Below are 17,122 nucleotides of genomic sequence, written 5' to 3'. Positions count from 1 at the left end.
CAGGTCAGCCTGTGTCCAGTTTGAGTGAAAGGAGGCGTGCGTGACCCACACCAAGGTAAGCTAGACATCAAACAGCGGCATTGCTCGAGGCAACGTGCAGAGGCACCAGCGATGTGATTGGTCCACTCTCCCGGCTCTCCCGACGATGAAATGGCTCAGCAGTGGAGCGATTCTTCCTGTCGGCATACTGATTGGGGCCCATAGAGACGTTGATGAAATCCTTGATGTGGGCCATGATTGGCCTATTGAAGCACCTCATGACTAACGATGGTAATGCTTTTGGTTGGTATGTGACTTTGGCCCTCACAATGCCTGCAGTCAGTTCTGTCCTCGCTTCTCAGAGTGCTGATGCCTCACCTGTCCTGAATGCTTCATAACTAACTTTCAGCAGAACTCTCACCTCAGCATTCAGCAAGGGTTTCTAGTTCGGGTAACAGTTTACTGTCTTGGTGGTGGTGACATCATCAGCACACTTAGAGATGAAGCCCAGGACAGAGGAAGTGTGTTCTGTTCTCCACTGAAAACAATTCTGGAGCACACAAGCTGCATCCCTGGGCCACACAGTGACTGTCTTCTTAGTTGGCCTAATCCGTCACATCAGCGGATGATATGTTGGCATCAGCAGAATGGTGCCAGTTGCCCTCTGGTGGAGAGGTCCCATCTTGGCCTCTCTTATGTGGTTGGAGAGGGCAAGATGAGTGGAAAGGAGATCTTTGTATGCATCATGAATGTTGATGTGCACACAGTCCAGAGTGTTGTCTCCCTGTGTGGGAAAGACAAGGGGACATGCTGGTAAAAACTGAGCAGAATGTCCCCTGCAACCACATAAAACCTCTCCGAGTGTTTTATCTGCAGTGAGCTAATAGTGTCAAACATTTCCTCTGATGCTTCATTAGCGTTAGCACCCAGCGGGATGTAAACAATAGTGAAACACTGCAGGAAACTCCACTGATGGTATGGTTGACATTTCACTGTCATAATTTCTCAGAGCTCGGAATCACTGAAGACCATTGATTTGGCATGTTAAACAACATGCCATAGAAGAACAACAGAAAACAGATCTTCTTTGTTCTTAAGCAAAGAACAGCACAGTTCTTAATCTCTGTGAAAACACTCACTGGATAAGAGATCCACTTTGTTATCCAGTGAGTGGACATCGGCCAGAAATAGAGTTGGAATCAGTGGCTTCCTAGCTTTCTACTGGGCCGATGCTCCTGCCCATCGGCCCACAAGAAATACTGCCAAAAGTGTAAACTTAAAGTAAAGTAATTATTAGAAAAAGAATTGGGATATTTGTATCCTTTATTGCATTGCTGAACTATGAACATGTCTAGTGTATTTATGAGATTATGTTCAGTATGCTATTATGTTCCGTAAACATTTATGATGTTTCAGCACAAACACCTTAAATGAGAAATTAAATGTCTCTCTTATAACATAGCTTTGTCTTTGTACAGGGTGAACTTGCTGTCCACAAAAAGAAGACTGAGGAAGTTGAGAAATGGATGAGAACCCACACAAAAGCAACCAAGGTAACTAAAATGATATGCAATATTAGGGATAACAAGACAGTGAATATATGTTTATCAGCTGCAGCGCAGTCAGAGCCACGCACTGGGCAGTGTGTGTGAGATGTAAACGCACACTCCGCATATAATTCTTTGTTCACAAAGATATATCATTCTCATGAAATGCTCATCATGCACCTCTGAAAGCGCAACTGCAGGTTATATTTGCGGTTGTGTCATATTTGTTATATCAGGCTCTGATGCATTCGACAATTTCAAACTCGGATACAGTTAAAGTAAGAAGTTTATTTGCAGCAGCAGGAATAGACAGGAGAACTGATGGTAGGAGATGAGGACCAGAAAGCGTTTGCACTGATGGAGAAAAAGGTGAGTGAATTAATAAGGGGACTGGGTGGGAGATCAATATGCGACTGCAAAGGAGGTGAGGGGAATCCAAGGAGGGTCGTCTATCCACTGAGACCAAGATCGGCTGCGAGTGGGGGAGCGATATGAGGATGGTCTTTTCTGAATGATGTCTTCATGCATGAGTGAGAGTGGAGGGTGGCAGGCTGGTGAGCAGGTGGTTAAGGTTCTGGAGCAGAGGAATCAGGATGGTGACCAGAGAGCGAAAGCGAAGGACGGCCGATCAAGATGAGCCAGGAGGGACGGGGAATGCCTTTGACAAAACAAGATCAGGAAGAACCAGCATTGGTTCTGACAGAGATCAGGCCGAGAACAAGGAATTTGGAGTACACAACAGAAACGAGAAATCACACAATCAATCAGTCAAATTTTTTTGTATGGCATATTTCAGCAACAAGGTATTTCATAGTGCTTTACATCATAAAAACACAAAAATACAAAATCATTGAATACGCAGTCAAAAATTGAAACATTACATTTTGTCGATTGTCATCATTACACATCAGATTATTGATTGTTTCATTGATTATGTTTCAAAAGCAATTCTAACTAGCTGGGCTTTTAGTCTAGATTTAAAGGAACTCTGTTTAGCAGTTTTTTTGGAAGTTTGTTCCAGATTTAAGGTGCATAGAAGCTGAATGCTGCTTCTCCATGTTTGATTCTGGAAGACCTGAGGGGTCTGGAAGGTTGATACAACAACAGCAGATCATTAATATATTGTGCTTTTAAACCGTTCAGAGATTTATAAACTAACAAAAGTATTTCAGTGTCGGGACTTTAAAACTAGGGTGATGTTCAGAAACTACTCCCAAAATCTAGGAGTAGTTTCAAGCTGTAGCAAGTGAACCCTTGCATTGATCGTTATTCTTTAGGTCAAAAGGTGGTAAATTCAGTTTTGTTTCTGTTCAGCTGTAGAAAGTTGTGGCACATTCACACATTTATCTGTTTTAAGCATCTGTTCTGAGTCACCTGGTGACATCGTAATATAGAGCTGTGTATCATGTAGTTATGGTAGCTGATTTTATTTCCTGTTATAACTTGAACTAATGAGATCATATAAATATTAAATAAGAGGGGTCCTATGATTGAACCAAGGGGTACACCACATGTGACCTCTGACCTCTTTGATGAGAAGTTTCCAATTGAAACAAAGAAATCCCTATTGTTTATGTAACAATAGGGTTGAGTTCTGGACCAGAACTCAACCCTGGTCCAGGGTTGAGTTCTGAGTCAACCCTGGACTCAGAACCAGGGTTATTACATATTACTGGTTGACAGTAATATGTCAACCAGTGTTGACATATTACTGAATCAACTGGAGAGTTGATTCATATCAACTCTCCAGTTGATATGAATCAACTGGAGAGTTGATTCATATTACTGAATCAACTTTCTAGTTGATTCAGTAATATGTCATGGTCAACAGGGTCAAAAGCTGCAATGAAGTCTAACAGAACCAGCACTGTGGTTCTTCCACCATCTGTGTTTATATGGATATCATTGAACACTTTGACTAGGCCAGTCTCTGTGCTGTGGTGAGACCAGAAACCAGACTGGAAGGAGTCAAAGCAGTTGGTTATTAGGAAGCCATTTAACTGTTCAAGCAGCTTTTTCAATAACTTTGCTGATGAATGGGAGATCAGAGGTCGGCCTATGATTCTGTAGTACTGATTTGATTATCAGTGGTTTGATAAAAAAAGAACCACTGACAAGTCTTTTCCCCCAGGCTGTTTAAAGTCTGAAGGAAAACACCTGATGAGAGGGAGTAGTTTACTATTTGAATCAGATCATTTGCAAAGACAGCCATAACTTTATTAATAAAATGTGTGAGTACGATATCAAGACAGGAGGAATTTGAGCTTAATTCATTTATAATTTCTTCTAATCTCTTATAGTTAAGTAGTTGGAATTGAGTAATTTTTTTCTGCATTTATTTTGTTTGGGCACAGCATTGGTACTGAATTTAGTGTGGATTTGCAGATTAATCCTCAGATTTTTAAAACATTTTCCTCTGCAAAGAAACTGGCAAATTCATTGTAGGTCAGGTGATTCGGTCACAGGAGGATTTGTGTCAACTGTTGCAATTTGATTTCTGTAAAGAACGTTTCAATTGCACATTTTAGTTTTGAGTAATAGCTATGCAGTCTTTCTGTATAGATTTCATAATAAATGTGAAGTTGAGTTTCACGCCAGTTACATTCAGCCCTAAGGCAGAGTTGTATTGCAGATTTGTTTGTTCATTTCTCCACTGAGATTTGTTCCTACCAGACACAACCTTCACTCTAATGGGAGCAATGGAATCAATGAGAGTGGAAGTTACCTACCAACTCATCTACATCATTACAGCACAAGGTTGAGGAGGAAGAGTAGATTTAATGAAATGTTTCTGCTGTGTTGTCTGTGAAAGAACATGTGTTAGCAGCTTTTTGGCCAAGTGAGTCAGTGGTGATTGTACTTTCAAAGATAATGAAATGATAGGGTGACATCAGTTACAGAGACATTGGAAATATTCACACCCTTACTGATAATTCAAATTCATAAATACTTTATTTATCCCAAAGGGAAATTAAATGTTGTAACTCATTAATTTAGATTCTTCAAAGAGTTATTGAAGATTGTGATGGCTGTTGGCAGGAAAGATCTCCTACAGAGGTCTGCACTACACTGAAAAAGAAGAAGCCTTTGACTGAAGGTACTCTGCTTTCCCAAGACAGTCTAATGAAGAGGATGGTCAGTGTTGTCCATAATTTTCTTGATCCTATCAAGAATCCTTCTTTGCATCATTATCTCACAAGGTTCCACAGTCGCCCCCAGAACAAATCCAGCCTTCTTGTTCAGGCTGTTGAGCCATTTTACGTCCCTGGTTCTGATGCTGCTGCCCCAACAGATGACAGCAGAAGAGATGACACTCTCAACAACAGACTTATAGAAGATTTGCAACATCTTGGTGCAAACCTTGAAGAATCTTAGCTTCCTCAAGAAATGTAGTCCGCTCTGTTCCTTCTTATAGATACTTCACTGTTATGTCTCCAGTCCAGTCTGTTGTCAAGACGAACACTGAGATATTTTTATTCCTCAAACACCTTCACTTCTTCTCCCATTATGGAAATAGGGTTTGATTTAGCCCTGTTCCTTCTGAAATCAACAATCATCTCCTTTTTGTTCATATGTAATTAAGAGATGATTATTTCTACACCATGACACGAAGCAGTCCACCAGCTCTCTGGACTCAGTCTCTTGTCCATCTCTTATACACCCAACAACTGCAGAGTCATCAGAGTATTTCTGTCGATGACAGCAATCAGACTTGTACTGGAAGTCTGAAGTGCAGAGAGGTCCAGTGTGTGTCCTCGGTGTGTGTTGCTGTTTTGATGTTGTGTCAGACCAAAATTATCAAATTTACCACATAGCTTGTTTGCCCCTCTGTCTTGGGACTCTGTCTTGTCAACATGGATGTTGAAAGCTCCCACAATTATTAAACAGTCATATTCGATGCATTTGAGAGATAGAAGTTCATTAAAGTCAATAAAGACTTTTTCCTCATATGTTGGATTTTTGTATAGAGTTAGTGTCAGAGTTCATTGAAGGCCTTTTATCTCAATTCCCAGATATTCAAGAGGGAGACCGAAAGAGAGACCGAAAAAGATTTTATTAGAATTTATGAAATTCTTAAAAATGGAGTCCACCCCTCCTCCTTTTTTATGTTTTGTATTCTGACTTAAAACATTGTAATTGGGAGGCTGTAGTGATCTGTGTTTTTCTGTGTGTTAGAGGGTTTTCTGTGTCCTGTTTTTCCCTGAGTCTCTGTGCCATCCTGATTGTTCCCAGCCGTGTCTCGTTTCTTTGGTTACACTCCCAGTGTATTTAGTCCCACCTGTTGACTTTGTCTGTTGTTGGATCCTTGACGTGCAACATCTTGATGCCTATTGTTCCGTTTTGTGGTTTATTCATTAAATCTTCACCATCATCCTCATCCTGGGTCCTGTCTGCATCCTCCCTCACCACTCAACCTCACAAATCATGACAGTAGGATCCGACCACATAAACAGTGAGAGACCCATGATGCGAACCCAAAATAGACGGTGGAACCCTTGGCAGTGGCTCAGAGTGGTCCCGTTGGAGGAGTTTTGTGGTGGAGCTCTGCGGTGGGGATCGAGGCTGGCGATATCCCTGCCTGGAGTGGGGCCCAGCCAGAGGTCCAGGCCCTTGCGCCAAGTCGTCACCGCTACCCTAAGCCCCGGAGGTCCCTATACCTGGGCGCTCCACGGCCCAGGTATAGGGACCTGCAGCTGCCTCCGGTCCCTGCACCGAGGCAGCGTCTGTCCCAGCTGCCGCAGGTCCTTTTGCCCACTGCTGGCGAGCAGCTCCCAGAGTTTCCTGTGCCCCCAACCCCAGAGTTTCCTGTGGCTACATCTCCCGAGACTCCTAGTGCTCCTCCTGAGCTTGTGACTCCCTGTGCTCCTCCTGAGACTCCTAGTGCTCCTCCTGAGCTTCTGACTCCCTGTGCTCCTTCCAAGCTTCTGACTCCCTGTGCTCCATCCGAGCTTCCTAGTGCCTCCTTCGAGCTTCCTGTGCCAACTGCCGTGGAGCAGCCCCCAGGGTCTGCTGCTTCCCTGCCTCCCTGTGCTCCTCCCGAGCCCGCTCTGGAGTTTCCCTGAGTTTGCCGATTTGGCTCCACCCCCTGAGTTTCTCAATTTGGCTCCACCCCCTGAGTTTGCCGATTTGGCTCCGACCCCTGAGTCTGCTAGTGACTCCTAGTGCTAGAGACTCCTAGTGCTCCGCCTCCCTGTGCTCCGAAGCCTGCAGCCAGCCCTCCAGACCCTGCAGCCAGCCCTCCTGCTGGCCTTCCAGAGCCTCCACGACTCTGCTTCCTGGGCCGACGTCGCTGCCCCCCGCGGCTCCGGCAAATCTTCCTGCGGCGGTGGCGACTGCCAGACCCGCCTCCTCGATTCCGCCTGCTGCACCGTGGTCGGGCCGCAGACTCTCCACAGCAGGTCCTGCCCTGGCCGTGTGTGTTTTTTTTTTTGTTGGCACTGAGTTTTTTTTTTGTTTTTGTTCCCTGTGGACTCTTGCCCTCCGCCCATCCTGATGGGTTGTTTTTTGTTTAACTGTTTTTTTTGGGCGTCTGGTAGCCACTCTTGAGGGGGGGATACTGTAGTGATCTGTGTTTTTCTGTGTGTTAGAGGGTTTTCTGTGTCCTGTTTTTCCCTGAGTCTCTGTGCCGTCCTGATTGTTCCTAGCTGTGTCTCATTTCCTTGATTACCCTCCCAGTGTATTTAGTCCCACCTGTTGACTTTGTCTGTTGTCGGATCCTCGTCGTGTAACGTCTTGCTGCCTGTTGTTCTGTTCTGTGGTTTATTTATTAAATCTTCATCATCATCATCATCATCCTGGGTCCTGTCTGCGTCCACCCTCACCACTCAACCTCACAAATCATGACAGTGTCGTTAATTCGATTAGTACAGGTGATTCGTTATTGTCATCCAACCATTTTTTGTCAGAAACATAACATCAGTAATATGTTCAGTGATCAGTAATATGTTCAGTGATGAAGTCATTTACTAATAGACCTTTAGCTGATAATAATCCAATGTTTAAAAGAGCCATTTAAGTGACTTGGTGGCAGATAGCTCCTGAATTTCCAGTTGTTTTAGTCAGGAGATGAGACTGAGGTTTGAATTGAGACCACTTTATTTTGTATTTCTGTTTTTTGTAATTTTTCTTTTAGTGATTCAGACAAGTACTGTCCTCTTTTGTAGTACGGGGAGGCCAGACACATTCTGGAGGAAAACGAGTGTAAACAAAATGTTGTACCCCGGTTTCAGACCTTAGACACACAGAGTGGTGGATCCTCTGGGCAGTCAGTGCCAGGTGGCTTAGATGAAGTAAAGTCTGCTGTGTGAGCATTCAGTATAAAAGTACTGAGAAGAACTTGTTGGTTCATTCCATCTGTAAATTTGAGAAGCTCAGGTCCTGAGAAAACATTTCTTCAGAGGTGTCTTGTGACTTCTTTGAAGGAGTGGGAAGGCAGAAGAGAGGACAGACCATTTGATCTGACTCCAGTTGATGTTTTGTCAGTTTGTTTTGGAATAATTTGTTCCTTATATGTGGAGGATTGCATCCTAATCAGCTGTCCTTGAGCCTGTTCTTCTGAGGGGGTGATCACGTTGTTCTTGTTGATAAAATGAAAGGTTTACAGTGAGTAGCTTTATCCCATGTTTATTAAGATTGCGTCTGCCTCTTCCAAAGAGGTGAAAGCGCTGCCAATAGATCCAAAGGTTATCGATGAAGGTCACTGAGCTTGCAAAGCAGGCTTTAATCAGCCATTTGTGGCAATCTGAAGTATTGTTTTGTCTCCCCATCAAGTTGATAGAATCGGACCAGTGAGAAACAACTTCATTTTTAGATTTCCAATAGTGTTCAGAAGAGTGCTAAAGTCCTTTTTCAGAATCTCTGATCTTTGTTTTACCAGATCATTTGCACCAACATGTGCAACTAGAGTCTCAATTTCCAGCTTATCAGTGGTGAGAAAGAGTGTTTTCTTTGTTAAAGGACATCACTCTTAGCGTTGCAAAAATGACTGATTCCATTTACTGCCTCATCTCTGACAATGAGCACTTATCTTTTATTTTCCTGGTGTTCACTTTGGGGGGTTGATGTATTGATCTTGCTCCATACCTGTTGTTGATGTTTGACGGCAAGGTTTCCCACAGAGGTTCCTGCTGAATTGCAGAAAATCTGTTTTTCAGTGAGTTTCCCGTGGAATCAGAATGTGTTGAGTTTTGTGCTGTCACTTTGTCCTTAGAAGCGGGTCGGTGGAGTTGTTTCGGTTCCAGCTGCTTGTTTATTTTTCTTTAGTGGAGCAGGTGTTGAAGTCGAATGTGGGTTTTGTCTCACAGCTGGCCATTCTGATTCGTCTAGGTTCTTCCTATTAGTCGCCTTCAAATGGGAAACTTTTCTTCCGCTTACTTCCCAGAGAGGTCCACAGTGAGCTGCTTGGTGCGGGGCGTACGACCTCACCGTTGATTTGAGGAAGAGTTGCTTTATTTTCAGAAGGCAGGATTTATCTAAAAGTTCACCTTTAGCCGTTGAATCTTCATTTCTATTGACTGAAGTTGTCATATAATACTGGGCTGGTCATTATTTTGAGTCATTTGTAGAGTTGAACCTGGGTTGACCTCTGCAGATTGGAACCTATGTATAATACTGCTAATGTCCCCAGGGTCGGCCAGAGGCATCTTCCCCTGATTCAGCTTGGAAGTGGAAAAAGTAGAGTTAAAGTTCAAAGTAAAAAAATCCCATAGTCCTTCGGTTGGAAGTAATCCAGTTATGATGTTGACAGTGTAAGCATAATTATAAAAACTGTGACTTTAAAATAACTCATAGGCAAAGTTGTTAGTCACGACGAAAGAGAGCAGGATAAGCTGTTCCTCCTTCAGCTGACATCTGACACAGGAATCCAGCTCATATTTAAAGGCACCTCCTCACCTGCAGACCTCCAGCTGCAGGTCCTATGACCAGCTACAGCTGCCTGACTCATCCTGTAAGAGAAAAGGTAGGACACACACAGCATTCAGCTTGGTGGATTCGACAGGTTGACATTGAACTGCAAAGCAGAGCACACACTGTGACTTTTAAACTTAACTTCTGCTTTGATTAAGTACTCTCCAAAAAAACATGTGTCCCCACAGGGGTTCGATATAAATGCCAATACAGATGAGCTTTGTGTCCAGTTTGAGTGAAAGGAGGTGCGTACCAAGGTAAACTTCAGAGACTCAGCCGTGGCAGTGCACTAGGCAGCTAACGCTTAGGGATACTGATGGTGTGATTGGTGCGTTCTCCTTGCTTCGTGCCCTGTTCAGTACATCAAGTAAAAGGCCAATCTTTCAGGAACAATTCCGAACGCTTAGCCTGGCGGGGGTGCAAGTAAAGCCTGACGGCCTGCCATGCTTATAGTACACTTTGGGACATCTTGTTTCATATCAGACAGAGGGCTAAACCTCTCGGCCTTCAGCTTCCTTCAGGAGCAAAAGCTTGTTGTGGCTTGCTTCTTTTAAATTTTCATACTTGGGATTCACAATAATAAACATAGAGATGCTTACGGGGAATACTACAATTTAATTGGAAGGTTTGTGCATTTGTATAAATATTACTATTTTTTTGTGTTCCAGGGTGGTATTTTGATACTGACAGGACCATCAGGCTCTGGAAAAACTGCAACAGTCCAAGTTCTGTCTACGAAGTTGGGTGTCAGAGTTCAGGAATGGACTAACCCAGCAAGTGCAGAACCACACTTGGGCAGTTTGTCTGGTGAGGAATAAGCACACACTTTTGAGACTAATAAGAAGGGTTTGATTGCTCTATTGTTAATAAGATTGTGTCTATTGAGAAGGGCTTAGTCATTTCTCTATTTTAAAAAAAATTTAATGTCTAGTCAATTAAATATTTTTTTATAAATATTTCTCTTACACCATTCTATAACATTTTACATATTTATCTTTTTCTTTATGAACCAAAGATGTTGGTTTGATTAAAATTTTTAAAATCTCTGCCAGAGGTATAGATAAATATATTCTTAACTATTTAAGTTACACATTTTTCTGACTGATGACTTTGTTCTGAGTGCCGAGTTCTGCTATGGCTCTTTGTCTCTGCAGCCACTTGATGTTTTGTGTTCAATACTTTATTAATGCTTTATGGAATAACAGCTTCTTATAGTGGATGTTTTTCAATAAGCACAGATGGTTTATTAAATAAATAAATATGGCACTCTGACTGGCTGCAGTATTTATGCACTAATCCTTTTACATAATATTTTAAAGCAAGTGCTGATCTTTTAATCCTTGGTGGTTTGCAGATGAGACAATGCTAATATATAAAGGTGGTCTTTAAAAAACGTCTGTTGTTTGCTTCCCCATGAGTGTTTTGAGCTGAAAATTTTTGTTTAAAATGTTCTTCTTGTGGCTGCTCCTCTTTGAGGCTCCAAATTACCTGCATCCATCTCACCTTGTCGTTCGTCTTGTCTAAGGTTAGGTCTGGTGAGGAAGGGTACCATTTCATTATTCTTTCATCTTTAAAGCCTTTACTAGCAAGCTACATTACATAGTGGAGTACTTTGTTGCATGTGATGCAGCTTTGTCCTACAGAAAAGTCATGGTCCTCTTGAAAGATGCAAACTTTTTCATGTAGCACTGCTTGAAGAAAGCTGGCTATAGGTTTAGAAGTTGATTTTAAGTACATCTTCAACCAGAAAAGGTCCAACTATCTCATCTTTAATAATATCATACCAGTACCCTGCCTCTACCTTGCTGGCATCTGGTATATAGTGGAGCTCTGTGCCCATTGCTGATCCAGCCGAGGGCCCATCCATCTGGTCTGTCAAGAGCAGTGATGTCAGTAACGCATTACTTTGTAACACGTTATTGATTGCGGACCACTTTTTTCAGTAACTAGTAATCTAACGCGTTGCTATTTCAAATCCGGAAATCAGATTAAAGTTACATATCCAAATCACTGTGTGTTACTATTTTCTTTTGTAATTATTAATTTTATTGTGTGTCTTGGGGAGCGACCACTGTTTCTGTCCATCAGTTATCAGCAGTGAAATAAATGTAAACAATGGAGAGGATAGAGATGAGCATTTTGTTGCTGGAAAAACAGGAACTATTTTGAGTTTCTGTCACCAAGTCTAATTATTATATTACTATTACAGCTTTGGGCTTGTTTTTTTATTTTTTTTATTTTCTAAAGTCGCATGCACATTTGATGAATCGCAGGTTGCGGTTTTTTGGGCTTGTTTTTGAACGTGAGGTTGCTTATTTCGGTTTTGAAATAAGCAGAGAGCAGAGACACATAATCAGCCCCAGAATTTGTCTGACAACCAGTTAGATTTAGTCAGGCCTTCCAGGTCTATCCATTCCCAGATGATCCATCTCGCTGTGTCCTTGTTAATGTTAATATATTACCTGTCAATGAGTCGAGCTTCGCGTTGCGCTCCAGAAAACTGCAAACATTGAGACTATTATGAACAGCGCAATAAACGTGAAAACAGCCACGAATGTTCGTAAAGTTGTGCAACTAAATGCCAGTATAATAATTAATATTAAGGTATAATAATTTATATTAAGGTAAGTGTCACAAATCTGTGCAGCGGGTCATCAGAGTTGTGGAGCCGCAAAAGGAGTTCTGTGTGATGCGCTCTTACAGCACAGGGTGTCGGCAGGGCCGTAACACAAAACCTGGCCACTGGGGCAGGGAGGGAGGCGTTAAAATCCTACTTATAGTTTTCCAGACAATAGTGAACTACACAAAAAGGTCCAACTATCTCATCTTTTTTTTTTGTCCTGTTGTAACCATTAAACAATCTCCCCTTCAGTTCAACCTTATAAGTGGAGACACATTGTTGATGTTACCATTATAAAATAACTTGTAATTAAGTATTGGCAAAGATCAATGTAATATTCACAGGTGGTGGAGCGTTGTTGTTAGCAGCTGCTGAAAGTAACTAAAAAAGTTACTTTTATGTAACTTAGTTACTTTACAAATCAAGTAATCTGATTAGTTACTCTTTCAAAGTAACTATGCCATCAGTGGTCAAGAGTCACTCTCATCTCAGCCTAAAGAGAAACAAAAAAAAACTTTGAGAAAACTGTCTTCAGATCTGTCTTGGTCCAGTCTTTATGTTTCAACTTGTATGTCTTGTTCAGTGGTGGTCAGGTTTCAGCCTTCCTTACCTTGTCTCTGAGCTCTGAACATCTTGTTCTTCTGGGACCTCCAAATAGGTTGCAGTTCTGGAATATGACAGCACAGGAAGATAATGGGGTGCTGGTAGCTTCACACTTGATTCTTCTCAAACCTTTGGCAGTTAATTTGTCTTTTTTTTTCTCAACACGTTTCTTGTGATCTTATTGACTATTTGCAGCAAAACATTTGATGGTTCTGTGAACACACCCTAATATCTTAGCTGCATCCTCTGGAAAACCTTTTACAATTTTGGACTTTTCAGAGTCACTTAAATATCTCTTTTTTGGCCCATTTTGCCTGAGGAAAAGAAGCTGCCTAATAAATATGCACATCTTGATATAGAGTGTTGATCTCCTTAGGCCCCACCTTCTCTCAAGAAGCAAATACACATCAGCTGATATGTTTATATTCAATAAGCATTCAAGGTTATACTGCTTGGAGTTTGAAAATGTGCATAAAAATAATATGGTCAAAACTAAAACTTTCCTAATAATTGTGCACAGAAAGTATGAACCCGTCTTTCGGGAACGATTCTGCTCTGCCAGCGATAAACACAGCAAGGACACTTGTAATCCAGCTTATATAAAAACAAAGCAAACTTTTTAGCCCTGCGGGGTGGGGGCAAGTAAAGCCTGGCTTTTAATACATTTAGGAAACCCTGATGGACTATAACCTGCCCTTTTCCTCCAGCTTTTGAGCCGTTTGAAAGGTAACGTTTCCTTTGTTAGGAGTTTTTCATCTCTCATAACTAGTTTCAATCCTCAGCATCTAACACACCAGACTAGTCTAAAAAGATTTCGAAAAGACTTGGAGTACCCACTTCACAAAATGGTTTCAGTAGATTGTCCCAAAGCCACCACTTGAAAATAAAGCGGTAGATAAAAGGTTTTCACTACTTTGTATGAAAAGTTTTCACTAGTGAGAGTGAAAGGTAGAGCTTTTCATCAATGAATATGAACCATTTTCACTACTTTGCAAATCCATATAACCTACTGATTTGCCTTTCAGTAGGTTATATGAAAGGCAAATCTTTTTAGTAGTTCAGTAGTTTTCATTAGTCATTTTGCAAGGCTTTCAGGATATATGAAGGAGTTTGATTTCTTGCGTATATGAACGCTAATTCTAAATAATGTCCATGGTAGCATGCCTTTGCTTTGTACTGTGATTCTGGTTCTAAGAACAGTTTCTTTCTCCTGCAGAATGGAGATCACAAGGCTTGTCTTGCAGCTCTCAGTTGGCACAATTTCAGGAGTTCCTTCTGAGAGTTAACAAGTACAAATGCCTGAAAATGAAAGGTGAAAGAGGTGCTGCAGAGAAAAAGCTCATCCTGGTGGAGGTATGTACAGTATCTTCAACTTTCCTCAGGTTGTCTGTTTCTACATTTTTTCTATTCTTTGACACGGTGCGAAATTCTGAAAGCAGGTGTTGGGCAAACTTTAACAATGACAATAATTTCAAAGTAAAATAAGCATTCTACAAAGTTAAAATTCTTTTGTGGATTTTGTTTTCTCAATTTCATATTAGCAGTAATTAAGAAATTGAAACACTTATTACATCACCTTTCCGATCTAAAGCACACAAAGCTTAAAACAGGGTGGATGTGACAAGTCTATTACTCGTCATTTCTGTCTGGAAAAAGATGAGTATCAATATTAATAAATAAGAACACAGTGTTTCCCCTTAAGGATGGTGATATACTGTATGACATAGTTTTATGTATATACCAATTACATGATTATTATATGGCAAAGGCATATTGATAGGTATTTTGAGCGTAAACAGATCCTATCACTCAAAGAAATGAATCATTAACTTAACATACTTTTTTATGTCAACAGGTTCCACATAATTGTATTAATTGAAAGCAAAACAGATATTGTAATGTGAGATTATGATTTTTTTAAGATAAAATTAATGAATTAACTCAACTAATTCAAATAACTTCAGATTGACAAGATAGAAGGTAGTTGAACTAACTAAACTTTTTTGTTAGTCTGACAAAGCAAACACTCTTTCAGTGAACTTATGTTTAATTTGTTCACTACACAGAAACAAATTAACAATTTGCTTTCATCAATCAATATATTTCTTAATTCAACAATTTTTTTTTCAAGTTAACTTATTCCTGTTAACTTATACCAGTCGACAAACTCAAGTTTGTAGGTCTTGAGTTTGTCGACTGGTAAGTAGGTCCAGGGGTGGATCTACTGGGGTAGCAGGGGGTGGCAATTGCCACCCCAACTGAGAGCCTTGCCACCCCAGCTGGCGACTATGTATTCAACAAATAGTTATGGCAAATCGGACATTAAGTGCATGAATGTCTTTATTCCGACAACATTGAATGCAACACAATGTAACCTGCTGCCTGCTGCTGAGTAGCAGGAAGTGTGAGAAAAACTGTAAAGACGGAGAGCGAGGCAGACGAAGCTGAAGTTGGTTTCTCATTCCAGTTTCTGATTCGGGAAATGGCTAAAGGGCGATTCCACCTAATTTTTCACAACCTTTCGCATTTTTAATCGACTCTAGTTTAAAAACTACAACACCTAGACTCTTCAAACCTGGACTGGATTATTCTGCTCTAATAGCATATTTTTTATCATGTTTTTTGTTTTTTGTACCTTTTTTTTTTTTTTTGTGCTTCTTTAATGGGGGTTTTTTTTTTCTTTTTTTTTTTGTCTTGGTCATACAAGATCTGCTCTATTTCCAAAACCACAACACCTATACTCTTCAAACTTGGACTAGATTATTCTGCTCTAATAGCAGAATATACAGAACCATGTTTCTGATTTGTGAAACCTTTTTCTGATTTGTGAAACTTCAAAAAGGGGCGATTTCACCACTTATTTTATTAACGGTCTGATCCTCGGCTGCAGAAGCTGGCTCTTGGGACGTGGAACGTGACCTCTCTGGTGGGGAAGGAGCCGGAGCTAGCGTGCGAGGCTGAGAGGTTCCAGCTAGAAATAGTCGGCCTCACCTCGACGCATGGCTCTGGTTCTGGAACCAATCTCCTTGAGAGGGGCTGGACGTACTTCCACTCTGGAGTTGCCCGCGGTGAGAGGCGCCGGCAGGAGTGGGCATACTTGTTGCCCCCCATCTTGACGCCTGTACGTTGGGGTTTACCCCGGTGAATGAGAGGGTAGCCTCCCTCCGCCTACGGGTGGGGGGACGGGTTCTGACTGTTGTCTGTGCTTACCCCACAATCGTGTTGTGAGTGGTTTGCAGCCGAGTGTGAAGCGGCCGGGATGAGGATCAGTGCCTCCAAATCCGAGGCCATAGTCTTGAGCCGGAAAAGGGTAGAGTGCCTTCTGCAGGTCGGTGGGGCATGTCCTGCCTCAAGTGGAGGAGTTTAAGTATCTGGGGATCTTGTTCACAAATGAGGAAGAAGGGAGCGGGAGATCGACAGGCGGATTGGGGCAGCGTCTGCTGTGAAACGGGCGCTGTACCGGTCCGTCGTGGTGAAGAGAGAACTGAGTCAAAAGGCGAAGCTCTCGATTTACCGGTCGATCTACGTTCCCACCCTCATCTATGGTCATGAGCTTTGGGTCATGACTGAAAGAACGAGGTACCGGATACAAGCGACCGAAATGGGTTTCCTCCACAGGGGTCTGGGCTCTCCCTTAGAGATAGGGTGAGAAGCTCGGTCATCCGAGAGGGACTCAGAGTAGAGCTGCTGCTCCTCCACGTCGAGAGGAGCCAGTTGAGGTGGCTCAGGCATCATGGTAAGGATGCCTCCTGGATGCCTCCCTGGTGAGGTGTTCCAGGCACGTCCCACTGGGAGGAGGCCCCGGGGAAGACCCTGGACACGGTGGAAGGACTATGTCTCTCAGCTGGGAACGCCTTGGGGTTCCCCCGGAGGAGCTGGAAGAAGTGGCTGGGAAGAGGGAAGTCTGGGCCTCCCTTCTGAAGCTGCTGCCCCCGCGACCCGATCCCGGATAAGCGGAAGAAAATGGATGGATGGATGGATGGAAATTTTATCATTATTGTGATTGTCAGACTCTCTTTTATGCACTAATGCATTTCTTCTACTTCTCAATGCATATTTATTCTTCTCCAACTTCATGTTCTGACTTTTTCTCACATTATTAAGAAACGTGTTTATGTCATATATTTTTCAACAAGAAGCTTTGCATTCCTTTACTTTTCCTTCTTATTTGCTCTTTCCAGGATTTTCCAAACCAGTTCTACAGACAGCCTTGCAGCTTTCATGACACCTTGACGTGAGTTCCGGCAGCAATCAGGCCGGTGAGTGTTTAGAGGTAGTGAACTCAGGTGTGATAAACCACAGTTATGTTTTAATGGGGAGGCGGCAGCAATCAATTTTTCACACAGGGCTATGTAGAGTTTTTTCTGAGATTATTTACAAACATCTTCATTTAAAAGCTAAATTAAAAATTTGCATTGTCATTTACTCATATTTAAACTGGTTTCATTTTCTGAAACAGTTGAAC

At 42.0% G+C, this 17,122-nt stretch overlaps 1 protein-coding gene across 1 annotated transcript in view; it reads left to right on the top strand.

Moving 5' to 3' along the window:
- LOC103129315 (cell cycle checkpoint protein RAD17-like) overlaps positions 1-16,931 on the top strand; it is a 26,772-nt gene extending 9,841 nt beyond the window's left edge. Inside the window, exons 3-6 of the mRNA XM_007540359.2 lie at positions 1,458-1,532; positions 10,103-10,241; positions 13,874-14,010; positions 16,839-16,931. Coding sequence (XP_007540421.1) covers positions 1,458-1,532; positions 10,103-10,241; positions 13,874-14,010; positions 16,839-16,895 — 408 coding nt within the window. The 3' untranslated portion in view covers positions 16,896-16,931. The remainder of the gene's footprint in view (positions 1-1,457; positions 1,533-10,102; positions 10,242-13,873; positions 14,011-16,838) is intronic.
- Positions 16,932-17,122: the final 191 nt, after the last annotated feature.

The sequence above is a fragment of the Poecilia formosa genome, unplaced genomic scaffold, assembly GCF_000485575.1.
Source record: "Poecilia formosa unplaced genomic scaffold, Poecilia_formosa-5.1.2 Scaffold535, whole genome shotgun sequence".
In the NCBI taxonomy this organism is placed as follows: Eukaryota; Metazoa; Chordata; class Actinopteri; order Cyprinodontiformes; family Poeciliidae; genus Poecilia; species Poecilia formosa.
The sequence above is the reverse complement of the archived record's forward strand: the minus strand, read 5'-3'. Positions and strand labels throughout refer to the sequence as shown.